Here is a 27,470-nt window from a genome sequence, read left to right as displayed (position 1 = left end):
AAAGAAAAAAGGGACTGAAAAGACAAGAAAGACAAGACACAGACTGAGATAAAACAGCTATAAATCATCTGTCTCATAAAGGACTTATACAAGAAATACATATATGTATATATATTTTTAAACTTGTACAACTCAGTATTTAGACACTAACCCAATTAAAAATTGGGAAAAGATGGAACACTTGACCAAGGATGTACAGATGGCAATAAGCACATGACAGTCATTAGGGAAATGCAAACTAAAACCACAGTGAGATATCACTACATACCTATCAGAATGACTAACAAACAAACAAAAAAACCCCCAAAAAACTGACAATATAAAGTACTGGCAAGGACGCAGAGCAACACACTCTCATTCATCACTAGTAGGAATACAAAATGGTACAACTAACTTGTAAAACAGTATGACAGTTTCTTATTAAGTTAAACCCACACTTAATATACCACTCAGCAATCCTACTCCTAGACACTGACCAAAGTGAAAATTTACATTCAGCTGGGCGTGGTGGCTCACGCCTATAATCCCAGCACTTTGGGAGGCAGAGACAGGTGCATCAACTGGAGGTCAGGAGTTCGAGACCAGCCTGGCCAACATGGTGAAACCCTGTCTCTACTAAAAACACATAAATCAGCTGGGCATGGTGGCCCGCACCTCTAATCCCAGCTACTCGGGAGGCTGAGGCAGGAGATCACTTGAACTCAGGAGGCGGAAGTTGCAGTGAGCTGAAATCATGCCACTGAACTCCAGCCTAGGCGACAGAGTGAGACTCCATCTCAAAAACAAAAATCACATTCAAACAAAAACCTGTAAGTAAAGGTAAACAGTATTCTCATTCATAATTGCCAAAAACTGGAAACGGCCCATATGCTCTTTAAATGGAGAAAGGAAGAATAAACTAAATTGCGGCACGTCAATATAATGGAATATGACTCAGTGATAAACATGGATGAATCTCAAAGGCATGGCATTGAATGAAAGAAGCCAGTGCAAAGGCTATGAAAATTCCATACAATTGACACTGCGGAAGGCAAAACAATAGAGGCAGAAAACTGGTCAGTGGTTGTCAAAGGAGGGTGGGATAAGAGATTGACTACCAATAGCACAAGGACATTTTCAGGGGTTATGGAACTAGCTTAAATAGCTGGTGGTTACACAACTGTATGCCTTCACCAAAACTCAATGACCCTTATACTAAAAAGGGTAAATTTACTGTATATAAATTGTACTTGAGGCCGGGTGCAGTGGCTCATGCCTATAATCCCAGCACTTTGGGAGGCCAAGACGGGCGGATCACCTGAGGTCAGGAGTTTGAGACCAGCCTGCCCATACTACCAAAAATACAAAAATTAGCCGGGCATGGTGGTGGGTGCCTGTAATCCTAGCTATTCAGGAGGCTGAGGCAGGAGAATCGCTTGAACCTGGGAAACGGAGGTTGAAGTGAGCTGAGATCACACCACTGCCCTCTAGTCTGAGCCACAAGAGTGAAACTCCATCTCAAAAAACAATAAATAAATAAATAAATTGTACTTGTATAACAAAGTTAATTCATAAAAGTATAACAATTTTCTGACTAAAAGGTAGGTAAATGGCAAAGTATAGCTAAAAAAACTAATCAGAATATCTGAGGATAAAACTAAATAATATCTGTATAATTTTTGTAATCAACGAAAAAGAAAATATATAGCAAAATATGCAAATATAAAGCAAAATTAAAATATTTTCTCCAACTGTTCAAATTGTAATGCTGTCTTAGGTTCTTTGGTCCTCAGAGTTACACAGAAACTGTAAATTATAATTCTTTTCTATACAACAGAATTTCTGTTACTATATGACAAGCAGCCTATCTTCTACCAAAACAGAGAGCCCCTAGAAATTCTCTCAATGACCCATGTCACAAAGGAGAAGAGTTAACATGACATCAGTATAAATGTATGTTAAGAAGGCTGTTAGAATTAACTGTTTATAGTAGCAACAGATGCAAAATGCTGCATCATTAAGAACTGCCAAAGCCTGGAATGAGGTCTGGGGCAAGGAGGTACAAAGACAACATGGAGGAAACAAGAGACATTTTGTGCAAGGATGTGTGAAATTTGCATCTCATCCAAAAAACTGGAGATAACAGTACTCAGCTCATGGGCTGGGAGAATAAAATATGATAACACAGGACGGGCGCGCTGGCTCATGCCTATAATCCCAGCACTTTGGGAGACCAAACAGGGTAGATTACGAAGTCAAGAGATTGAGACCATCCTGGCCAACATGGTGAAACCCCATCTCTACTAAAACTACAAAAATTAGCTGGGTGCGGTGGCACATGCCTGTAATCCCAGCTACTCAGGAAGCTGAGGCAGGAGAGTTGTTTGAAACCAGCAGGCAGAGGTTGCAATAAGCCGACATTGCACCACCGCACTCCAGTCTGGCGACAAAGTGAGACTCTGTCTCAAAAACCAAAAAATAAAAAATAAAATGTGATAACACAAGGGAAGTACTTGCCATGGTGAATGCACTTCAGCATCTGGTAACATTCAATTACCACAGTGGACATAGTTACAGCCACAAAGAACAAGTCCACAGAAAAATATATCTTAACTACTTTATTACCTGCAAAGATCTTCAGATATTACTGGGCCACTAAAAGTTGAAAATAATAGCTAAAAAGTTTCCTTTTATTAAAAAAAAAAATTTGCACTAAAAATTTTAAAGCTTTTTTTTTTTTTTTGAGATGGAGTCTCACTCTGTCACCCAAGCTGGAGTGCAGTGGCACGATGTCAGTTCATTGCAACCTCTGTCTCACAGGTTCAAGTGATTCTCCTGCCTCAGCCTGCCGAGTAGCTGGGACAACAGGCACGCACCACCACGACAGGCTAATTTTTGTATTTTTAGTAGAGACAAGGTTTCACCATGTTGGCCAGGCTGGTCTCGAACTCCTGACCTGAGGTGATCCACCCACCTCAGCCTCCCAAAGTGCTGGGATTACAGGCATGAGCCACTGCGCCCAGCAAAGCTATTTCTTTCAGGAATAATGAAGAATTGAAAGGCTTCTCATGTTATTTTAAGGCTGAGCATATAAACAGTGTCAGACAGTGAATATTCTTGCTGTCTAAAATGTCTAGCCTGATCTTCTCCGCTAATCCGTGCCCATCTCTTCCTTTACTATTTAGCTCAATATTGAGCTTTTGTAAAAAGCTTTAAAGGTAGTATAAATCATAATCACACAAATAATTTGTATTTTCCAAAAATTCGTATTAGTAAGCTGCTTGGAGTAAGAATACAGTCTCCATAGAACAATATTACAAACAGCTAAGGTCCTGAGTAGGTTCTCAAATGCCTCATTTAACTTATAATGTACAGAGTATTTAGTCTTAGACTGTTTTCAAATCTAGTAGCAGACTAAGAAGAAAAAACATATGTTGCCCTATTGCTAGGATGGCTAACTACAGATCACACATTCTCAATGGGGGCAGTACCTGTATTCTCTCTCCCACTAAAGAGAGCAGAAATTGGTTCTTGGGAGGACAAAAATAAATAAATAAATAAATAAATAAATAAATAAATAAATAAATAAATAAATAGTCTGTGGCCTTCATCAAAGCTCAACCGTATCTGAAAAATGTATATGCTTTAGTACTGGATTCCTCCCCCTAGGAAGAACTTAATTACTTGGATTAATTTAATAAAAATCAAATGTTATTAATTAATTACATTTTATTTAAACTTAATTTTTCTCCTGAGGGAACAATAATGAAAAAAATGTTGAGAAACACTGTTCTAGACAAACCTTGAAAAAGGCAAAGTTTAGATTTAGTCTTTTCCCACCTCCCTTTGTGCAGCCCTCCCCTCCCCGACTCCTCACCCAACTTGCCCTAAATCAAAACTACCTACCTGTGTTCACCCCTAGGGAAACTCTGACTTCCTTGATTCCCAAGATCTCCCTAGGCATTAGGAAAGTTACCCACTGACTAACCTCCCTGGAAGTATCTATACTTTTATAAGACGACAAAAGGACTTTCTATAAAGTAGATTTCATGCAGTGCAAACGGGAAAAAAAAACTGAAGACTATGCTGGAGATGAAGAAAAGTTCAATGTCTGTTTCTGAAGCCGTGACTCATTCAGAGGGAGCAGAACTAGCTACTAATTTGTCAATGAGAACATTTCTCATCTATTCACATAGAATTACCTTAGTCAACTATTCCTCTTAAAGGTCCTTTATAACAAAAGCAGTTTTTTATTTTAATTTTCAAAAATCATTTGAGTTAATTCTGGCCTAACTTAGAGCTCAAGGTAATGTTTCTGCCAAATAGTATATATGCAGCTAAGGGAAAATGTCACCATGCACAGCTTCTATTTGTCTATGAGAAAACTGGATAGTTTTCTCATGGTCACTCAACTAAACATTCAAGGTATCCATCAATATACTCCCTACCTAATACTTCACAATTTGTGAACTCTTTCTATGTAACAGACACTCTAAGACAATAGGACTTTCTTGCTATCCCCATAAATACAGACCACACAGAGGGCAGGATAAAGTTGACCTGATTCTTAAGGGAGGAAGGTAAAGGAAATCAGAGAATAGCCACATTTCCACCTTATCTTTGAAAAGCTCCTTGGTCATGTGAAGTTAGGCTGAAACTAGTGTGGAGGGGCTGGGGACCCCATCCTACTTGGCACAGACCAGGTAGCCTATTTACTAAAAATAATACCAACAAAGTATAAGTGCTATATCCCAAGCTATTAAATCGTATTTGCTTTAAGGTGTTTAACATTAGAATTTAAAATAGTTTACTTTTGTCATTATGACTATGAGATACATGATTCCTTCTCCATAATCCTTAAATCAGTAGTAGATACAAATCCTAAAAAGTATTAAATTTTCTAAATAAAGCATTATCTAAATCAACCTTCCAGATGTAATCAGAAGAAAGTGTAAGAATTAAAGTTCTCATTACAAAAGCTTTGCGCATCAGGCATTTTATACTAGGAATGCCCAAAATCTAAAGCAGAGACAAATTACATTAATATGGTTGAAAACAAGGGTCCTGTACGTATTCTTGAAGAGAAGGAATCTATCCTGCAGTAGATAATAAAAATTTAAGAGCATCCTTCTCCTTCATTCCCACACATCAAAATATATCAATCAATCAATCAATCAATTAATCCAAACAGAGTCTGGGGCTATGTTATAAGGAAAATCAGTCTGGGAATATCTGAAAAGCATGAGACTATCAGTGTTACAGCCTAGGGAAGGTGGGGCTTCATTAGAACATACATGTAGATGAACAAACAGCTGCTGGTTGCCTGCATTTATAATTTATTCATTTAACATTCAGCAAGAATAAAATTGTCCAAGATAACATACTTTCCATATAAAAAAAAATCAACACCTGTCCTCAAAGATATATGAGTATGGCTATGGAGGATACAAAGAATAACACAGGTTGCTCTTCCTGAAGGCAGATAATTTAATTAAGGACGAAAAAATGCAGAGCTTACTTGATGCAAAAGGTTAACAATACAAAAACATAAATTAGGAGGTACTGCAAGGTAGCATATGACCAAATGCCAAATGAGAAGTAGCCTGGCTGCCAGGGGCTGGAGATCTCCGGGAAAGCTTCAGAGGAAGTAGCGGGAACTGAGTCTTTCATTATACTACAATGATTATAGGATCTCCAGATGAAGAGATGGGAATATCCGAAGGCACGGAGATGGTAATTAACAGGACATGAAAGAAAAGAATTAAGAATCACAACTTCAAGACAGAAAGTAAAACAAATGAGAGAAGCCTCTTAGATACAAAAATTATCCTCACTGAAGAATACCTGAGAAGGAATGAGAAAAAAAGTTCAGAAGCATTGTAGCTAAAACAGAAAATGACAAATGTGGACAGGAATTGCAAAGATGTAGACACCACTTAAAAGGTAAGGATAACTGAAGAAGTGGAAAATTACAGCTGTTTCTTCAGAGAGGAAAAGGCAGTCAGTGGACTGTACTCAACACTGTTTCAAGATCCACTATCTCAGTCAGCAATAACTAATTATACAGTCAGGCTCTCCTGAATCATAAAATGATGCAATTCCCTAATAAGGGGCATGGTGGAGATAATGGCAGGGACAATATGACAGAGTAACCTCACGATCACTAGCTGTGATTCCTTGAGCGAGACACTAAACTTACCTGAGGTGTTTATTTTTTAAAGACAGAGTCTCGCTCTGTCACCAGACTGCAGTGCAGTAGTGCGATCTCAGCTTACCGCAACCTCCACCTCCCAGGTTCAAGCAATCCTCCTGTCTCAGCCTCCTGGGTAGCTGGGACTACAGGTGCACACAACCACGCCCAGCTAATTGTTGTATTTTTAGTAGAGATGGGGTTTCACCATGTTGGCCAGGATGGTCTTGATCTCTTGACCTTGTGATCCATCTGTCTGGGTCTCCCAAAGTGCTGGGATTACAGGTGTGAGCCACTGTGCCCAGCTACTTCCCTGAGTTGTAATATCCTCTTCTATTAATAAAAGGTCTGGGCTGGGCACGGTGGCTCATGCCTGTAATCCCAACACTTTGGGAGATTGAGACAGGTGGATCACCTGAGGTTGGGAGCTCAAGATCAGCTTGACCAACATGGAGAAACCCCGTGTCTACTAAAATTACAAAAAATTAGCCAGGCGTCGTGGCGCATGCCTGTAATCCCAGCTATTCGGGAGGCTGGGGTATGAGAATTGCTTGAACCAGGAGGTGGAGGTTGCAGTGAGCTGAGATCACACCATTGAACTCCAGCCTGGGTGACAGAGCAACACTCCGTCTCCAAAAAAACAAGAGAGAGAAATGAAGAGAAATACTATGTACATGAGTTAGAAGATTCAACATAATAAAGCTATCAATTCTCCCTAAATTGATATAAACATTTAATGTAATTCCTCTCAAAATTCCAGCAAAATTGTTTGTAAATATAGATAAGATGATTCTAAAATTTACACAAAAAGGAACAGAACTAGAGTAGCTAAAAATCTGGGGGAGAGGGGAATCAAGTGGGAGAAATCAGTCTACCTTATTTCAGATGTACACAGCTACAGGAATCAAGACTGTGTGCTAATGGAGAACCCAGAAACAGACTGAAATAGACCCACACAAATATGGTCAACTGACTTTTGACAAAAGTGCATCAACAATTCAATAATTGAAAGCAAGTCTATTCAACAAACAACAAACTGGACATCCATAGGCCAAAAAAATGGCCCTCAACTTAAGTCTGACACCTAACAGAAAAATTAACTCAAAATGGGTCATAACATAAATATGAAACATAAACTATAAAACTTTTAGGAAAAAAATAAGAGAAAATCTTTGGGACCTAAGGTTAGGCAAAGAGTTCTTAAACTTGACACCAAAAGCACAGTCCATAAAAGGAAAAAATGACAAATTTCAACAAAATTTAAAAATTTTGCTTTGCAAAAGACCCTATTAGAAGATGAAAAGATGAACTACAGACTGAGAGAAAACATTTGCAGATGACACATCTGAGAAAGGACTGGAATCTAGTACACCTGAAAAACTTTAAACCCAACAGAAAAAAAAAAAAATCTAACCAGAAAATAGGCAACATGTTGGGAGGCTGAGACTGGACGATCACTTGAGCCCAGGAGTTTGAGACCAGCCACGGCAACATGGTCACACCCCTGCCTCTATAAAAACTACAAAAATTAGCCGGGTGTGGTGGTGCACACCTATAGTCCTAGCTACTTGGGGTGGCTGAGGCAGGAGGATCGCTTGAGCCCAGGAGGTCGAGGCTGAGGTTGAAGTGAGCCATGTTGGCACCACAGCACTCTAGCCTGGGTGACAATGTGAGAGATGCAAGTTAAAATCACCATGAGGTGTCACTATACACCTATAAGAATGGCTAAATTAAAAATACGGACAACACCAAATGCTGGTGAGGATGTGCAGAAACTGGACCTCTCATACCCTTCTGGTGGGGATGGAAAATAATATAGCCATTCTGAGAAAGTTTGGCAGTTTCTTATAAAACTAAGCATGCAATTACCATATGACCCAACAACTGTATTCCTGGGCATTTATCCCAGAGAACTGAAGACTTATGCTTACATTATGAGTTACTGGACATGAATGTTTATAGCAGCTTTATTCCCAATAGCCAAAAACTGAAAACAACCTAGATGTCCTTCAAACTGTGGCACAATCATACCAGGGAATACTACGTCAGCAAACTACAGATACATGCAACAACCTGGATGAATCTCCAGAACTTTACTGAGTAAAAAAAAAATCCAATCTCAAAAGGTTACTAACTGGGTAATTCCATTATATAAGTCTTGGAATGACAAAATTACAGGAATAAAAACGAATCACTGATTGTCTGGAGTTAAGGAGGAGGCAGGGCAGGAAAGAAGTGAGTGTGGTTATAAAAAGGCATTATGGGATCCTCTTGGTCCTGGGAACATCCTTTATCTTCACTGTATCAATCAATGACAGTATCTTGGTTGTGATATCATACTATGGGTTTGCCAGATATTACTGTGGAAAGCTGGGTAAGGGGTTCTCTCTATATTGCATTATTTCTTACGACTGCATACGAATCTACAATTAATGCAAAATAAAGTTTAATTCGAAAATAAGTTAGCCTCAAAGCAAATTAAATACAACTAAAAACAAATCTAACATCAGCTAAATGAAGTGCTCTCTTCTGCTCAAGCTTGTCTGGATACGTACTCTACGAATCAAAGAGTTTATAAAACACATTTTCCTCACCAGGACCCCTCAATTTTCCCTCACTCACACATGCACACAAACACAGCAACTGAGACAAGGGGGTCCAAACAGAAAATTTGAGATTTTTTAAAAATATGCGATAGAATGAAAAGGGCTGAATCGGGGAGAAAAATCTTTGTCCACGTTCTATAAAACAAACCAACGGTGTCACTTTGGACGGATCCTCTAATCTCTCAGCCTACAACCTGAACTCTTTCTACAATTTAAACTTCTCATGTAGGAGGCTGCTTAGGAGAGTAGTTCTCAAACTTTTCGGTCTCCAGCCTCCAAAATGCTTTTGTTTATATAGATTAAAACCACTAATGTTTACTATCAGAAATTAAAAGGGAGAATTTGTTTTTAAGAATACACAGACAGGAGCTTGCAGTGAGCTGAGATCCGGCCACTGCACTCCAGCCTGGGAGACAGAGCGAGACTCCGTCTCAAAAAAAAAAAAAAAAAGAATACACAGACATCGGCCCTCCAAACGGTGGTATCATCCCATATCATGTAGCCTTTGGAAAACTCGATGTACAGGTCCTTGGTACTATTACGAAAATAGTTGTAACCACACTTTGAAAACCGCTGGCTTACTAACAAGCGAAACAAATATACAAAAGTAACTGGAAAGGTTCAAAACAATGAACAAACGCGTTCTTTTACAGTACAAAAGAGTCAAGGCGGGAAAAAAAACGGTTCAAAATCCTAATGGAGGAAAACTTGGACGACCACATCATTGGGTAAAACGGGAAAGCTTTTGAAAAGCCAGGGAAGCAGGGCTTTCTCCCGGGGGCAGGGAGGCTGGGAAGTGCTCACGGCTGTAAAAGATGACCGCTATTCAATCAGTCCGCACTGCGCCCTCAACACCGTTACAGCCATGAGAGACCCACAATCACCGCTGCGGATTTAACTTTTGGCAAAGATCGGGAAGTCGTTCAAGAAGAACTCTCCCACCGTCCCGACGCTGGCACCGCGCCCTGTGCCCCGCGAGCCGGGGTCCGGCCGCGCCCAGGTTCCGCAGAGGCTCCTCTCCCGCCCCAGGCGCCCGGCCGCCGCGGAAGCCGGGAAGAACTGGGCGGGCGGGGCCCGAGGGGGCGCGGGTCACAATCCCGGGCCGGACCAGGGGGCCGGCGGGCCGGGGTCGCGGTCCGGGAAGTCCCGCGGGGGCCGAGGAGCTCGGGGCTGGGGCCCCGGCGTCGGCGGGACTCACCAGGTGCCGCGCCACCTCGGAGGAGGCCATGGTCGCGGGCAGGGGCGTGGTGAAGCGGCCGTATCAGCCCGGCCCCGAGCTGCTGGTCCCAACAACGGCGGCGGGAAGGCGGGAGCGCTGCAGTAACGGGCAGGGAGCGAGGAGAGGCGGCTCCGCCACAGGGAAGGGACAGAGGCGGGGCCGAGCTGGAGGCCTCCGGGGACGGTGGACGGGGGGCGGGGTCGGGGCGGACGACCTGTGGTGCGCGCTGAGCGTTTTGAGTGCGCCAAACGAGCCCCTCGCGGGAGCTGCCCTCGACGACTGAGGACTGAGTGTCAGTGTTGGGGCGGGGTGAAGGAGAGCCGGGACTCCAGGAAGAGGGCGCGAGGAATGCAGGCGGGACCTGCGGAACAGTGATTGCGACCCACGCGAGGCCGGAAGTGGGCGGGCCCTGAGGCGAGGCCGCCCTAGGTGGGTGTGGCCGATACAGCGAGGAGCGGAAGTGGGCGTGGCCTGTTGGCGTGGGCGCGGGGCGGGGATGCGGGGGGCGTGTCCCCCCGGGCGCGGCCCAGTGAGGCGGTGGCCGAGTTCTCCGGCCTGTGACGCCTAGGCTGGCAGCCCGCTGAGCCCGCCAGACTCCGCCGTCGTCGGGAGACGGCCGCTGGGAGTCCGCCGCGATGGGACCGCGCTGAGCCGCCCGCTGGCGGGGGAGCAGCGCGGTCTAGGATGGAGGGGTCGGCAGAGTGGGGCCCCGAGGCAGTGCTGGGCCCCGAGGCGGTGCTGCGCTTCCTGGCGGAGCGCGGGGGCCGGGCCCTGCATGCGGAGCTGGTGCAGCACTTCAGGGGCGCACTGGGCGGCGAACCCGAGCAGCGCGCCCGCGCCCGCGCGCACTTCAAGGAGCTGGTGAACGCCGTGGCCACGGTGCGCGTCGATCCCGCCGACGGCGCCAAGTACGTGCACCTCAAGAAAAGGTTCTGTGAGGGGCCGTCCGAGCCCTCCGGGGACCCGCCGCGAATCCAGGTAACCGCCGAGCCCGAGGCCCCCGACTGCCCGGCCGAGCCGGAGGTGCGCGATCGGCTCCCCGACGCAGCGGCCCCGGAGGCGCTCCCTGGACAGGGCCACGAGCTGGGCGAGGGAGAGCCCCACGCCGCCGCTCACGGGCCGCCCCTGAGCGCCGGGGCTCGCAGGAAGAACTCGCGACGCGAAGTGCAGCCCCTGCCCCGGACTCCGGCCCCGGGACCCAGTGAGGACCTGGAACCCCCGCCCCATGGCTGCGAGGAGGCGGACAGGAGCAGCTCCCTTGGGGGGGCCACTGCACAGAGGCCGGCCCGCCAGAACTTCCGCGACCTGGTGATGGGCAGCTCCCCGCAGCTGAAGAGGAGCGTGTGTCCCGGGGGTAGCAGCCCGGGCAGCTCCTCCGGGGGAGGACGCGGCAGAGGCGGGGGCGACTCAGACAGCGCATCGGTGGCCTCGTCGTCCGCGGAGGAGGAGAGCAGCGGCGGAGGCTCCGTGACGCTGGACCCCCTGGAGCACGCCTGGATGCTCTCTGCCTCCGATGGCAAGTGGGACAGCCTGGAGGGCTTGCTCACCTGCGAGCCCGGCCTGCTGGTCAAGCGGGACTTCATTACTGGCTTCACTTGCCTGCATTGGGCCGCCAAGCACGGAAGGCAGGAGCTTCTGGCCATGCTAGTCAACTTCGCCAACAAACACCAGCTGCCGGTGAACATCAACGCCAGGACGAGCGGGGGTTACACCGCCCTGCACTTGGCAGCCATGCACGGGCACGTGGAGGTCGTGAAGCTGCTGGTGGGGGCCTACGACGCCGATGTGGACATCAGGGACTACAGTGGGAAAAAGGCCTCCCGGTACCTGAGTCAGAGCATCGCGGAGGAGATCAAGAACCTGGTGGGAGCCCTGGACGAGGGTGACGGGGAAAGCGCCGCGGGTAGCGGCGGTGGGCGCTGGAGGCTTTCAAAGGTGCTTCCCTCGCATCTCATCACCTACAAACTCTCACACGTCCTAGATGACGGAGGAGACCATCACTACCATCACCATCACCAACATCACCACTTGGCTGAGGGGTGGGTGGGAGGCAAAGCCAAGGATCCAGGGCGCAAAGCCTCAGGCAGCTCTAGTGGACGTATAAAACCCAGACTCAACAAAATCCGCTTCAGAACCCAGATTGTCCACACCACACCCTCCTTCAGGGACCCAGAACAGCCACTGGAGGGTGGGGGGGAGGAGGAAGTGGAGGAGGAACGGTCTGTTAAAGGCCACTCGTCCTCCTTCAAATTGAGACCAAAGTCCAATGTATTTGGGTAAAAATTGTTTCTTTTAGAAAATGCAAAGGGTTATTTGTCTTAGGAAATTGAATACTAGTTGCTGTAAGGAAATGAGACCAGAAAGACAAGCTAAATTATGCATTCTTACTTGAGGGACTGGAATGGATGGGGCGGAGTTCCCTTCAGGTTAGCCTTCTGGAGAAAGTGGATTTCTTTTTAAGAGATTCGTCATACTTTGACCTTTGCCTCTTTTCTGCCCTCCACTTCCCTGCCCTGGAGCCTGTTTCTGGAGACTAGAAATGTATCTAAATTGGGGGAACAGAATGAATGAATGAGAGTTCCTTTGCTTTAACCATTCCTGGATGTCTGCAAAGTAAGGATTAGTGCACTTTTTATGTATCTGATTTTATAAGGGGTTACTCTTTCAAGAGCAACAAAAAAATGCAAATTGTAATGAAACTGGTAGTATTTCTGAGTGTGGAAACGACAGGCTGCCCCATTTTTTACTAATTGCATTTGCGTTTTAAGGTACTATTGAAGGTCAGATCGAAGTTGACATGCAAAAATACTAATTAGATAATAATGGGAATAAAATGGGAATCCTCTTGGTATTTTATGTGTATTGTAAGTAGCAGTTAAATTATTTTTTTAAAAGCAATTTCAGTTTTAATCACTGAACAAAAGAAACAGGCAACATTCACTTCTGTAGTATGGTTTCCAGCTATCTCAAACACCACTATTAAGGTACACCAGTGTTAAGATATATTAATAACTACACAAAATTTTATTTAAAGAGGGCACTTAGCAGCCTATGATAGTTTTAAATAAAATGTTGCCTCTCCTTCGGATTCTCACTAACTTGTGTTACTATTCTAAAAGTTTGCATTTGCTGGGGTGTGTATTCTGAGGATCATATAACCATTGTTCTACTTGGCATAACCCTGTTTAATGGTGCTTAGAGCTGAATTACCTACAGAAACTGTTTCTGGTTTAAATAATTAGCACAAATTGGCTCATGAGCCCATGTTTCTGTGAAGTAATTATTAAACCAACTTAATGATCCTCAGGTAAGGTACACTTTTTATTTTACTACATTGGTAGTCTCTGACATGTAGCAATGTTTTACAAATGTTTAAAATGCTAAACTTAATTTTCCAGCCTTTTCTTGACAATTAGATACCTATCCTGTAGTTACTGAAAATCTGGGTAGTAAATCTACCCAGTTAAAATGGCACTTTATAAAAGGGAATAGAGAAGAGATGGGACTATTTCTATATTTAAATGCTGCTGGCTATTAAATTCCTTTGTATATAAATGAAAAATACCAATCATTAAAATTAAGGACTTAAGTGTGGTTCTTAATTACATTTCATTCATTTATATTAGAGTAAATGGCTTCATAATTACTTTAAAATTTAACCCACAAGCATATGAAATCTGTTTGTCATAAAATTGGAAACAGTTTTCGAGAGGGACTAATTTAAACAAGTCCTTCTCCTTTAGTCTTTTGGGTCACGTAATTGCTGAAACCTAAGTACCTACAGACTACAGGATAACGAAGTTCACAGCCTGCAGGGTGAATGAACCCATGTGTGAACTGCACAAAACAATTCATAGAAAATGCATAGAAATTTGTAACACTTTTGTCACATCTGTCTCTAGATGCTCGTTGAATTTGTTTAAAGATGGATGAAAGGCCGGGCATAGTGGCTCATGCCTGTGATCCCAGCATTTTGGAAGGCCGAGGCAGGTGGATCACTTGAGGCCAGGAGTTTGAAACCAGCCTGGCCAACATGGTAAAAATGTGTCTCTTCTAAAAATACAAAAATTAGCTGGGCGTGGTGGTGCGTTCCTATAGCCCCAGCTATTTAGGAGGCTGAGGCATGAGAATCACTTAAACCTGAGAGATGAAGGTTGCAGTGAGCCAAGATCATGCCACTGTACTCCAGCCTGGGCAACGGAGACACTGTCTCAAAAAAAAAAAAAAAAGAAAAAAGAAGAATGCAAATATGAAATATCTAAACTATTATCCATTCATTTGCCTTTTGTTGTGGGATTTTAGATATGAACTGTGTAAATTTGAGAAGCACTTATGCATACACGTGGGTGAAAAACCAATCTAATTTTGTATAAATAAAAATAGGCTCCTGGAAGGTAAGAAGTAGTCATTTGTGCTAAATCTATACATATTGCCTGTATCTAGTGCGGAATAAGCTATGACGTCCCATCGAGGAATCTTAAATTTCATAGACATGTAAAGCTGAAATAACTCTAAAGAGTAGATGTTTCAGAACCATCAGAAGGTTCTGGTGAACAGTCAGTATTATCTCTTAAATGTATATGTTGGTCACTAATTGCACAAAATCTATAATTTGCTAGGGCTTTAGAGATTGAGTCAATATGTCATTTACCATGGTTTTCCCCCTAAAGGCTTTAACTTTTCTGATAAAATAATATTTTAAATTTTCAAAAACCCATTTCTGAGGGGAACTACTAGCATTCCTTTTCATGATGTGCTTGTTTATGCAGTAAGTAGCATTTTTGGCTACTTAACTCTACATTCCTCTTATTTTTCAGTTTCCAGTCAAGATTATAAAAAGCAAGATTATAATTTGATATTCATAGAGTTGTGCCTACGTTTCATGGAAAAATGTATGTCAGATGCTTAGATGTTTATTGATATGAAACCATGTGGTTGAAAAACCCAAGTATGTCCATGTGTTTCTTATGAGGTACACTTGAAACTAGTGAGTGTTTGTCACATTCCACTTTCATGGTATGTAAAATGCAGTTCACATATATAACTTGAATATCTGGTACTAGTTTTTTCATGCCTGAAATCTTGGAGTCTAGGTTACCTTGTCTCTCCTTTTTTTAAATAAGTGAAATTTGGGAGATTGTAAAATCTGTAAAGTTTGTTTTGTCAAAATAAAATATTCACAGTAGAATTTTTCTCTGAATTGTTTAAGTTTCTGTCATCCTTTAGACTTTTTACATATACTGTATTTTACAGTTCACAAAATGCTTTTTGAAGTTTCAGTTTATTTGACCCTTTTCCTATCCCTTAAGATTATGGGCCATATGTTCTTGACTTACGGATAAGAAAATAAAGGTTAATGGTTGTTCAGGGTCACACAGTAAAAAGCTGTTAGTAAGATCTTAAGAGTCAGTGCTTTCCTACAATGTTACCTTTTCTGCAGGTTGAATTGCCACATTTTTAGCAAAACAGCTGTAGTTTGGCACCAGTGATGGAGGAATCAACTAGGAGAGAAGGTAATACCTCCACCACTACCTGAAAAAAAGCTGTATAGGTTTTGCACACCCCATCCTCCATAAACCCTCCCTACCCAGAGCTGACTTCAAGACAGGTGTAGGAATACTGTTTTTCATTTTTCAACGTCTGTCAAGCATTGAGAGTTAATTTCCTCATCAAGGCTGCCTGTGATCTGTATTTTTAGCAAAATTCAACTCTGTTGAATGGCAAAGGGATGTGGTACTCCTTGGTGTAATCGCCCACTATTGCTCTCTCCAGGAGATCCCACTATTATGGCTGCTGGGGGTTTTGTTGTTTTATGACAACCCATAAAATATTTTTCAGGATAAGTGAAAGACTAGATAAGTAGTTTCTTTTTCTAGAATAACTTCTTTCCTTAGAAGTACATGTCTTAAAAGGATTTATTAACCAGTTCACTTAAAGATATTTTTGAAATTTTCCTAGTAAAAATTATTTTTATTTTGCTAAGTAAATAGCATTATTTGGAGTTTCTTACATGATTAATTCCAGTATTAAATACTTGGAATTTGCTATAAACCAGCATTCCTTCAATGATGACCCAAGTCTTCATAAATCACTGAATATTAGAGGGTTGGAAGATGACGCTACAGGAACTTGTTTCTCAAGATACGGAAGTCATATGGTTCACATAACTACCTGCTTTTTCCCTGAAGAACACTATAATTTTTTTCTCGATCTTCTCTTTAAATGTCAGTTTCACCTCAGTAAGTAGCTTTCCTATTCTGTTAACTAATAGCCTATTTTTCCACATCGATGCATTGGTAAGGAATGTGTGACAAATGTTCCCAGCCTTGCACAGTACCTGGCAAGTTGAAGGTACTCAGGGTCTTTTAAAGGAAAACATTAAATATTTTATAATGTTACATAATATGGATAATTCAATAACATGCGTTCATGCTATGCAAATAAAGTTATTTTTTATGTAACATGGCGCTTAAATGCCAGCCTACCAGTTCATCTGCAGCTCAGCCAAAAGAACAGCAAGTTATTCCAATCCTGAAGATAAAAATCAACTTTATTAGAATTGTACTTCATGAGCGACTTAACAGATTTTCAAGAGTAAATTTGCTTATAAGAAAGTTTTGCTGTATGTGGTGGCTCACGCATGTAATCCCAGCACTTTGGGAGGCTGAGGCGGGAGCATCGCCTGAGGTCAGGAGTTCAAGACCAGCCTGGCCAACATGGCAAAACCCCATCTCTACTAAAAATACAAAAATTAGCTGAGCATGGTGGTATATACCTGTAATCCCAGCTACTCGGGAGGCTGAGGCAGGAGAATCACTTGAACCAGGGAGGCGGAGGTTGCAGTGAGCCGAGATTGTGCCATTGCACTCCAGCCTGGGCGTCATAGCGACTCTGTCTCAAAAAAAAAAAAAAAAAAGTTTCCTTACAAGCTGACTCAGGTCCATGACCTGTAGGAGAATCTATTATAACTGGCCTTAAATCGTCTAAGCACTGTCAGTTACACAAATGACTACTTATTCTGTGAAATCCCAAAGAGCAGATGAATAGGGAAATGAAGTTTAGTTTAGCATAGAGAATTTCTAATAATCATTTGAAACATACCATGGACTGCCTTGTGAGATAGAACATTCAGCCCTTGGAGTTAACGTGTCAGAGGTTGCATGAGCACCTGAAAATTTAAAATAGATCATTTTAAAGCACACTTGTGACCAGTTCTGTCTCAAGAAACACTGCTCCAAACCATATTCATTCTGACCAAAACTTTGGCCAAAAGCAGCCTGACTTAGGATAAAGTTAACCAGTACTTTGCCAGTGGTATAAAGTATGATCATGTAAGTTGTTGGTTTGTTATTGTTGTTTTCTGTTTGAGATGGAGTCTTGCTCTGTTGCCAGGCTGGAGTGCAGTGGCGTGATCTTGGCTCACTGCAAACCTCTGCCTCCTGGAGTCAAGTGATTCCCCTACCTCAGCCTCCTGAGTAGCTGGGACTACAGCTGCGCGCCACTATGCCCAGATAATTTTCTGTATTTTAATAGAGACAGGTTTCACCATGTTGGCCAGGATGGTCTCAATCTCCTGACCTCGTGATCCGCCTGCCTCGGCCTCCTAAAAGTGCTGGGATTACATGCGTAAGCCACTTTTTGTTTTAACTCAACTTTATGCTATTCTGATCAAAGAACCTGGGGGCCCTCCATTAGAATAGTCTTCTGGGTCTCTAAGAAACTTTGAATATAATAGTTCAGAAACGTAGTTGAGCATTCTGGAGATTTGTCCAGAAATATCTGATATTGATGTGGGATCTTTGAAATTTGCTTTTAAGAGACAATTATGGCGAGGGCAGTGGCCCACACCTGTAATCCCAGCACTTTGGGAGGCCAAGGCAGGCGAATCACAGGTTAGGAGTTCGAGACCAGCCTGGCCAACATGGTGAAACCCCGTCTCTACTAAAAATACAAAATATTAGCTAGGCGTAGTGGTGGGCACGTGTAATCCCAGCTACTTGGGAGGCTGAGGCAGGAGAATCGCTTGAATCCGGGAGGCAGAGGTTGCAGTGAGCTGAGATCGTGCCACTGCACTCCAGCCTGGTCGACAGAGTGAGACTCCGTCTCAAAAAATAAATAGATAAAACAAAGAAATAGGGAATTATTTGGTTGTGGTCAGTTCAGTACTATTGAGCAAAGAATCACCTTTGGCTTAGTCAGGTTTAGAATCACCTAAGTGCTGACTTGGCAGCAAGACTAAGGTTAAGACTAAATGGCTAAGACTTTCAGGAAGCTTACTGTATATACCCGATGAGGTTTCAAGTACTTTATAAAAAGCAAGCTGTTTAACCCTCATAATACCCCTTCCCTGATTCTAGTAGCCTCACTTCTATTGATGGAGAACTGAAGTACAAAAACCCAAGTAGCTGCTACTTGCCCAAGGTCACAAAGCTAGTTCTTAGCAGTTCAGCTTTGCGCTCAGGCAGATTGGCTCGAAGGTTTGTGGGAAGCGCTAGTGGTATAGGAAATACCACTTCTTTGGGAACGTAAGAGACAGTCAACTGGCCTGAAGTTTATGGGACTAGCACCTAATGAAGTACAAATGATATAGGAAATTCATACTATTGCAGAAGAGAGCAAACTAAGAACCAAAAACAAGCACTAATGATTGAGACAGATAATGACTTTAACACTCTGTTATTATTGCACAGCAGTAGGGTTAGAACTGGATTTTTTTTTTTTTTTTGAGACGGAGTCTCGCTCTGTCGCCCAGGCTGGAGTGCAGTGGCCGGATCTCAGCTCACTGCAAGCTCCGCCTCCCGGGTTTACGCCATTCTCCTGCCTCAGCCTCCTGAGTAGCTGGGACTACAGGCGCCCGCCACCTCGCCCGGCTAGTTTTTTGTATTTTTTAGTAGAGACGGGGTTTCACCGTGTTAGCCAGGATGGTCTCGATCTCCTGACCTCGTGATCCGCCCGTCTCGGCCTCCCAAGTGCTGGGATTACAGGCTTGAGCCACCGCACCCGGCCAGAACTGGATTTTTAGGAGTTTGCATTTTCTGGTGTCACCTAGGATCAGGAAAGAATATTTGGGTCAGGAAAGAATATTTCTTCAGCTCAGAATGGTGGAGCTGCTAAAATATTTGAGGTGTAGTTATATTTATTTCTTTAGGCTCACCTCCCCCTTTCACTTGTCTGAGTACTTAAGCATTAACGGAAAGGCTTAGCCCACTTCCACATAATCATGAGATTAAAGGCTAGTGTAGAAGAAAACCAGCAACACGGCATCTTGTTTTCATACTATACATTTATAAATTTGCAGCCCACTGAAAGAATTTCGGTAGTTCATTTTGAGACCGGGCCCGGTGGCTCATGCCTGTAATCCCAGCACTTTGGGAGGCTGAGATGGGCAGAGTCACCTGAGGTCAGTAGTTCGAGACCAGCTGGCCAACATGGTAAAACCCTGTCTTTACTAAAACTACAAAAATTAGCCGGGTGTGGTGGCACATGCCTGTAATCCCAGCTACTCGGGAGGCTGAGGCAGGAGAATCACTTGAACCCTGGAGGTAGAGCTTGCAGTGAGCCGAGATTATGCCATTGCACTCCAGCCTGAGCATGATGAAACTCTGTCTCAGAAAAGAAAAAAAAAAAAGTTCATTTTGGCACAGGCAGGAGTGTTATGTTTGTTCTATCGGAATCTATTACAAAGGGTGCTATTTTCCCTGCATGTAAATCCCTGGTGGCCTCTTCCTTGAGCCCATACCCATACCCAGCCATTCGTCATTGTCCTCGTCTGCGCCCCTGCATGTCCCTCTCCGGTGCGCCACCAGTTTTCTTGCCCACTGTGCAACTGCTCTCCAGAGTGGATGTCTCAGCCACACAGCCATCCTGAGCAGGCTTGTACTCGGGGGCTGTCTATGGGTTAACAGAATGAACGGCTCTTCTTGCCAGCTGGCCTCCGGCGGTCCGGACTCTGCCCCACTGTTCTTGGATCTCTAAGAGGGTGACCTATCTGGAGCTTCCCCTAACCAAAACCCAGAGTGACTCTCATGGACGGCTGTTGGCAGGCGACTCCAGTTTCTCTGTGGTCAGATGGAATTTGCCTAAAAGCTATCCTACCCTGACTATTCTTCCCAATGTCTGACACCTTGAAATGGCACATGGCTTAAGGTGTGCACCCAGGTGGGTGCTGTGAGAGAATTCTGTCCAGGAAAGAGACTGCTCTGGTCCATAATCAACCTCTAGAACACCGTGATGCCTTTATCAAGAAGGTAGATACCCCCATGGAAGCGAAATCAGTCTCCTAAAAGAACTCCAAAAACAAGGTTGGTAGGTTCGGGGTGGGGAGAGGAAAGGAGAAGGGAGAGGACCCAGGAGAGCCTAGGATGGGGTCTGGACAGCCAAGAGGTGCTCATGGGAGTCTTTGGCAAACCACAGGGGTCTTCTCTTATGTCGTCTTTGTGCCCATTTAATTTTAAAACAATGTGATGGGTGCCTTCTGTGCACTGCACAGCTTGGGAAGGAGCTGGGTCTGCTGTTGACTCAGAGCTTTGCAAGCCCACTTCTTCAAAAGAGGCCAACGGAGCATAGAGGGTGGCCTGAGGCTAAGACAAAAATAAACACCAAAGTTCAGCCCATCTTACAAAATTGTTTTGAGATAACCTTCACTCAGGTGGTGCTCCAGGGAGGGGTAGCAGGAGGCAAGCACAGTGGAGCAGGTAGGGGCCATCTGGAAGAGTACTTTGAAAGCTAGCCTGAGAAATTCATTCAGAAAAAGGCTCTGGGAACCTTTTTGAGCAGGAAGGTAACATGGTGATATTATATTTTAAGAAATTCATCTGGAAGAATCAACCGCTTTTACTATTCTGACCATCATTCTGAACCATGACACATGCTTTCAACGGAACTTGCCCATCTCACAAACATGATTTCACTTTTGGACTGTTCTTCAGTTTTCCATCTACAGCCATCTGTGAGTTGTCTGGGGAATGTTGCTGGAGGTCTGCTCCTCTTTTTCTTTCCTTGTACGGAGGTAATGAATAGTCTAGATATCTGAGAATCTTGTGATTGTGGTCTGATCATACCAAGTGCTGCTAAAAAATGTGGTGCAACGAGAACTCTCATACGCAGAAAGGGTGTAATTAGTGCCACCGTGGAGAGTAATGTGGAAAAACTACTTGGAAACGTAGTTGAAGACACACATACCCTTTAACTCAACTATTTCACTTCTCATCACATATGCTGCACCAGTGGTGCCCTTGGGACCAGCAGCATCCTCTTCTTAGACATGCAGAATCTAGCCGGGCGTGGTGGCTCATGCCTGTAATCCAAGCACTTCAGGAGGCCAAGGTGGGCAGATCACCTGAGGTCAGGAGTTTGAGACCAGCCTTGCCAACGTGGCGAAACCCCTTCTCTACTAAAGATACAAAAATTAGCCTGGAATGGTGGTGGGTGCCTGTAATCCCAGCTACTTGGGAGGCTGAGGCAGGAGAATTGCCTGAACCCAGGAGGCAGAGCTTGTAGTGAGTGGAGATGGCACCACTGCACTCCAGCTCTGGTGACGTGAAAAAAAAAGGGGGGGAAGGGAAGGGAAGGGGAGGGGAGGGGAGGGGAGGGGAGGGAAGGGAAAAGGAAGGGAAAAGGAAGGCAAGGCAAGACAGAATCTCAGGCCCCTCCCAGTCCTACTAAACTGGAATCTGCATTTTAGACCCTGGGAACTCCCAGGCACTGGCCTAGAGATCTCAAATATATGTGCATATGTCTTTGTTGCATCATTGTTTGTAATAACAGTAGAAAAGAGAACAACCCGAATTGCTAACATATGGAGAACAGATAAATTGTGATGCTGTCATACAATGACATGCATAAAGCAGTTAAAAACAAATGAAGTAGGCCAGGCACAGTGGCTCATGCCTGTAATCCCAGCACTTTGGGAGGCCGAGGCAGGTGGATCGTGAGGTCAGGAGATCAAGACCACCCTGACTAAGATGGTGAAACCCCGTCTCTACTAAAAATACAAAAAAAAAAAGAAAAAAATTAGCTGGGCATGGTGGCACATGCCTGTAGTCCCAGCTACTCGGAAGGTTGAGGAAGGAGAATTGCTCGAACTCGGAAGGTGGAGGTTGCAGTGAGCCGAGATCGCGCCACTGCACTCCAGCCTGGGCAACAGAGTAAGACACCATCTCAAATAAAATAAAATAAAAATGCACATAAATGAAGTAGAGCCATATATGCCAGCATGGGTTGCATCCAAAATCATAACATGAAGGGAAAGGAAAGCAAATTGCAGACTGAAATGTAGAGTAGGATACACTGTATACAAAATGTAAAAACAAAACAATATTCTGTTTCATCTGGGGATACAAGCATGCTTAGTCAGAGTATTGACCACAAAGACCAAATTAAAGACATGGTTACCTCCGGGAGAAGGGGAGTGAAGTGGAGAAACTGAACTAGATCTGCAGTGTTCCCTTTAAGAAAAAAATTAGAACGAAACATAGCAAGATGTTTAAATATGATAAAGCTAGGGTGTATATTTGTCTACTACATTCTTCTGTGTTAGAAATATGGTATAAGGGGAAAAAAGAATTAAAATGACAGATGGACCTTGGTCTCCCTTGCCATAACCTTCCTGTTCTTCCTTATTTTGTTGTTTCTTGAACTCATTGACGGTAACATCTAGATGATAACATCCAAATGCCCCTGAGAAGGGCCGGGCGCAGTGGCTTACACCTGTAATCTCTGCACTTTGAGAGGCCGAGGTGGGTGGATCATTTGAGGTCTGGAGTTAGAGACCAGCCTGACCAACATGGTGAAACCCCGTCTCTACCAAAAATACAAAAAATTAGCCATGTCCCTGTAGTCCCAGCTACTCGGGAGGATGAGGCAGGAGAATCACTTGAACCCAGGAGGCAGAGGTTACAGTGAGCTGAGATTGTGCCACTGCACTCCAGCCTAGGCAAAAGAGTGAGACTCCATCTCAAAACAAAAAATAAAACAAACAGACAGACAAACAAAATGCCGCTGAGAAGGTTGTCTTTCCATTCTTGACACACCAGACAGAACTGAACTGAAGAGGTGGACGTCAGCAACATCAGCCAGTTGATGGGGAGGTGAGTTGATGAGGAGGTTAGGCTGCTGTGCAGAGTGGCCACTTGATTCCATTCCAGCCCACTTGCCCAGGGCTCCATTCCAGAAGCCGGTACGTTTCTTAGGCTCGCTAGGACACTGCTCAGACATGCACTTCTGAGGATTTTCAGTAGATTGGCTTCTGCCAAGCTGCCTTGCAGATGAAGAAGGTAAAAGTAAAGTGCAGGCTGTTTTTCTGCCATTGTCACTCTTGCAGGCAAGCCGGCAATAGGGCCTTTCCTGGGCAGGGGAGCCGTTGTTGGGACTTTAGCTTTGTGGGTGTCCAGAACGGTGTGCAGGTGTCCAGTCTGCTGGAGTGGACTGCGGCTGGGTGGTGTGTGCCCAGACCCATGGTGGAAGCAGTAGTTAAGGAGTAGTTGTGACTTAAAAGCAAACGAACAGGGCTGGGTGTAGTGGCACACACCTGTAATCCAAGCTATTTGGGAGGCTGAGCCCAGGAGTCCAGGAGTTCCAAGCTATAGTGTGCAATGATCACACATCTGTGAATACCCACTGCACTCCAGCCTGAGCAATATAGCAAGACATCAGATTACAAAAACAAAAACAAAACAATTATTTGTGTATTTATTTATTTTGAGATTGGGTCTCACTCTGTCACCCAGGGTAGAGTGCAGTGGCGCGATCTGGGCTCACTGCAACCTCTGCCTCCCAGGTTCAAGCGATTCTCCTGCCTCAGCCTCCCAAGTAGCTGGGATTACAGGCATGTGCCACCACACCTGGCTGATTTTTGTATTTTTAGTAGAGATTTTGTATTTTGCTACTTTAGTAGAGTAGCTTCCCAAGGTGCTGGGATCATAGGTGTGAGTCACCGCCTGGCCAAAAACCACCTTTTTTTTTTTTTTTTTTTGAGACAGAGTTTCGTTCTTGTTGCCCAGGTTGGAGTACAATGGCGCAATTTTGGCTCACTGCAACCTCCGCCTCCCAGGTTCAAGTGATTCTCCTGCCTCAGCCTCCCAAGAAGCTAGGATTACAGGCATGCATCACCATGCCCGGCTACTTTTGTATTATTTTTAGTAGAGACGGGGTTTCACCATGTTGGCCAGGATGGTTTCGAACCCCTGACCTCAGGTGATCCACTCACGTTGGCCTCCCAAAGTGCTGGGATTACAGGTGTGAGCCACCATGCCCCACAAAAAAAATTTGTAATGGAATATAAAACACCTAAATAAAGCACATACATTCTGTATATATAATGATGATTTTTCACAAACTAAACACATCTATGTAACCAGCACCCAGAACAAGACAAGAAACATCAGCTCCCCAGAAGCCCCTCTTGTGTCCCTGTGAGGCGTGATCTTCTTCACAAGGGTGGCACCATCCTGACTTCTAACACCTTAGGTGATCTTCCACACTTTCTGTATGTCCACACAACTGGAATTATGAGGTACATATTATGTGTCTGACTTTACTCAGCAATGTTTGTAAGATTTATCCATATTGTTGCTTATAGTTGTAAACAGATGGCCTATTCTCGTTGCTATATAGCTGTATGACTATAACACAATTTATCCCTTCAACAGTTGATAATCAATTGAGTAGTTTCATTTGGAGGGCTATCATTTGGGGGTGTCACTATGAACATTCCAATGAAAGATTCGTGGTGAACATATGTACAATTTATGCATTGCTGGGCTGGAGAGGGTGTGTAAGTATATCTTTGATGGACATGGGGCAGTGACTTCTTGATTCTCTGTCTTCTGGATGGTAACAGTGGTGGCTGCTCCTGTGGCCCATCTCATGGACATCTTCTGGGAAGATCCTAACAGCTGGGCCTGCAGCCACCCTCCATTATGCAGAGATGCTCCAGGCTACTAAACCACTGCAGAAAATCACATTTTAAAAGATGGATTCCAGCTGGGCACAGTGGCTCACGCCTGTAATGCCAGCACTTTGGGAGGCTGAAGTGGATGAATCACTTGATGTCAAGAGTTCCAAACCAGCCTGGCCAACATAGCAAAACCTCATCTCTACTAACAATACAAAAATTAACTGGGTGTGGTGGCTTGTGCCTGTAATCCTAGCTACTCTGGAGGCTAAGGCATGAGAATCGCTTGAACCCAGGTGGTGGAGGTTGCAGTGAGTGGAGATCGTGCCACTGCACTACAACCTGGATGACAAACAGAGACTCTATCTCGATAAATAAATAAATAAATAAATAAATAAATTCCCATTATTCCCAGTATGGCCACATTCAGTTTATACGAATTTAAGCCTCCATCATTTATATCCTCATTTATATTCTAATACTTTCTCAGGTGGATACATTTTTTTCTGCTAACCTCGTCCTCTTTTTCTCAAAGCTCTCTGCTTGCTTATATATATTCCAAGCCATCCACATTGTGCTTTAAGGCACTTCACCAAAAAGATGACATGGTACTTTTTCAAAGCACATCCCAGGTAGCGTGTTTATCTACTTTACTAGAGTAGATTTTTTTTAACCTCACCAAAAAATACTTAAGTGAGTGAGAATTATTTTTCTCTTCCCTTTTGAGGAATTTCGGGCTCTTGGCAGGCAGGTTGGCAATCATTTAAAATGTCTAACTAGGCTGGGTGCAGTGGCTTACGCCTGTAATCCCAGCTCTTTGGGAGGCTGAAGTGGGTGGATCACCTGAGGTCAGGAGTTTGAGACCAGCTGACCAACATGGTGAAAACTTGTCTCTACTAAAATTACAAAATTTGCTGGGTTTGGTGGCGGATGCCTGTAATCCCAGCTACTAGGCAAGCTGAGGCAGGAGAATCGCTTGAACCCAGGAGACAGAGGTTGCAGTGAGCCGAGATCCTGCCACTGCACTCCAGCCTGGGCGACAGAGCAAGACTCCGTCTCATTAATAAATAAATAAAATGTTTAACATTTAAATACTGAAGGGCTGCCAGCAAGTACAAATGTCACTTGGCCTAAAGATATATGTATATATATACATATATTTTTTTTCATTTTCCTGGGCCTCATTTTCACAAGCTTGAAAAATGGTAAATCTCCACCTTAATATAACAATTAACTTACAAATATTTACTAAGTTGAGAATTGATTTTTAAATCTCAACACCATGCTGTACTAATTTGAATAGTAAGTATGAAAATGTGTGTATGAGGTCAGGCACAGTGGCTCACACCTGTAATCCCAGCACTTTGGGAGGCCGAGGCAGGTGGATCATGAGGTCAGGAGTTCGAGATCAGCCTGGCTAATATGGTGAAACCCCGTCTCTACTAAAAATACAAAACTTAGCCAGGCGAGGTGGTGCATGCCTGTAGTCCCAGCTACTCAGGAGGCTGAGGCAGAAGAATTGCTTGAACCCGGGAGGCAGAGGTTGCAGTGAGCCAAGATCACACCACTGCACTCCAGCCTGGGCAATACAGCGAGACTGTTTAAAATAAAAAAAAGAAAATATGTGTATGAGTATGGCTTGGTAAAGACACATATATGTTATGTACCCTGCTGATATTTATTCATTAAAAAGCAATTCTAGAGCTCATACTGGGAGCAGCAGTGCCTCCGCGGTGGAGAACACAGTGAGGTAGATGTCCCAGGTTCTGCCCTGAAGGGACTCACAGTCAGAAGTAAAACACAACACACCCACACATCACTGAAGTGCAAGAAAGAATGAGAAGAAAATCCATGTGGGCTGGACAAACAAGGCGACACTAAGGTTTAGGAGACAGGAGAAATTCCAGCTGGAGGACTGCATATATTATGTGTGTGCATGTGTGTATAATTACAGTCCTCTAGCTGGAATACATATATGTGCATATATGTACATATTTATGTATAGTATGATGTTTTGACATCTTTTAAAAAAACCCTCCCTGGGGCAGCCAATTCTTGGAGATAAGAAACAGGCTCAGGTTGGAGCATGCCTTTGATAGGCAAACAAACGACCCAGAGCCAGCACTCCTCTAGCTGGCCTGCAAACCCTAGCAGACAGCTCCTCTACCTCAATCATCCCAAGGCCAGGTAGTACCCCAGGCAACAGGGGACCATCCCTAGAGTCCAGAGCCCACCAGAATTCTCCGCACTAGCCAATCCTATACTGTCCACTCTGCCCTGCCTTGCCGTTCCTGTGGAAACCACCATAAAGGCCGTGGCCTGACCCTTCCCTGACTCTCGTCTTCCGCCTCCTGGCCACCCTGGTGTCTGCTGTGTGGCCTGTGTAGCGAGGCATGCCTCCTTTCTCCAGGACCGATGAGTATAACACACTTTGCTCTCCCCAGTCACTCCTTTGTTGCCTCTCATAGCCACACCTGACTGATGATTTCCTTTTTTTTTTTTTTTTTTTTTTTTTTTGAAGAGCGTTTGGTTTTTTCCCCGGGGTTGTGGCGGGGGGGGCGGGCTCTGATCTCCTCTTCGCCG

At 44.2% G+C, this 27,470-nt stretch overlaps 2 protein-coding genes across 3 annotated transcripts in view; one reads left to right on the top strand and one right to left on the bottom strand.

The window, feature by feature from the left end:
• SEPTIN10 (septin 10) overlaps positions 1-10,435 on the bottom strand; it is a 71,304-nt gene extending 60,869 nt beyond the window's left edge. Inside the window, exon 1 of one of the 2 annotated variants that reach the window (XM_023190389.3) lies at positions 9,974-10,435. In XM_023190389.3, the coding sequence (XP_023046157.1) occupies positions 9,974-10,003 (30 nt within the window). In that variant the 5' untranslated portion in view covers positions 10,004-10,435. The remainder of the gene's footprint in view (positions 1-9,973) is intronic. The other variant, XM_023190388.2, reaches the window with a different exon arrangement.
• Positions 10,436-10,505: 70 nt separating this feature from the next.
• SOWAHC (sosondowah ankyrin repeat domain family member C) lies at positions 10,506-15,179 on the top strand. Its single transcript, XM_023190387.2, has one exon. It carries the CDS (start codon positions 10,679-10,681, stop codon positions 12,272-12,274), a length of 1,596 nt encoding a protein of 531 aa, XP_023046155.2. The 5' UTR covers positions 10,506-10,678; the 3' UTR covers positions 12,275-15,179.
• The last annotated feature ends 12,291 nt before the right edge of the window (positions 15,180-27,470 follow it).

Source organism: Piliocolobus tephrosceles, chromosome 15 (assembly GCF_002776525.5).
Source record: "Piliocolobus tephrosceles isolate RC106 chromosome 15, ASM277652v3, whole genome shotgun sequence".
Taxonomy (NCBI): Eukaryota; Metazoa; Chordata; class Mammalia; order Primates; family Cercopithecidae; genus Piliocolobus; species Piliocolobus tephrosceles.
This window is presented reverse-complemented; position numbering and strand designations above follow the sequence as displayed.

Bases quoted from the DNA above. Each gene is read 5' to 3' on its own strand.
- SOWAHC (XM_023190387.2), top strand. From the start codon at position 10,679: ATGGAGGGGTCGGCAGAGTGGGGCCCCGAGGCAGTGCTGGGCCCCGAG.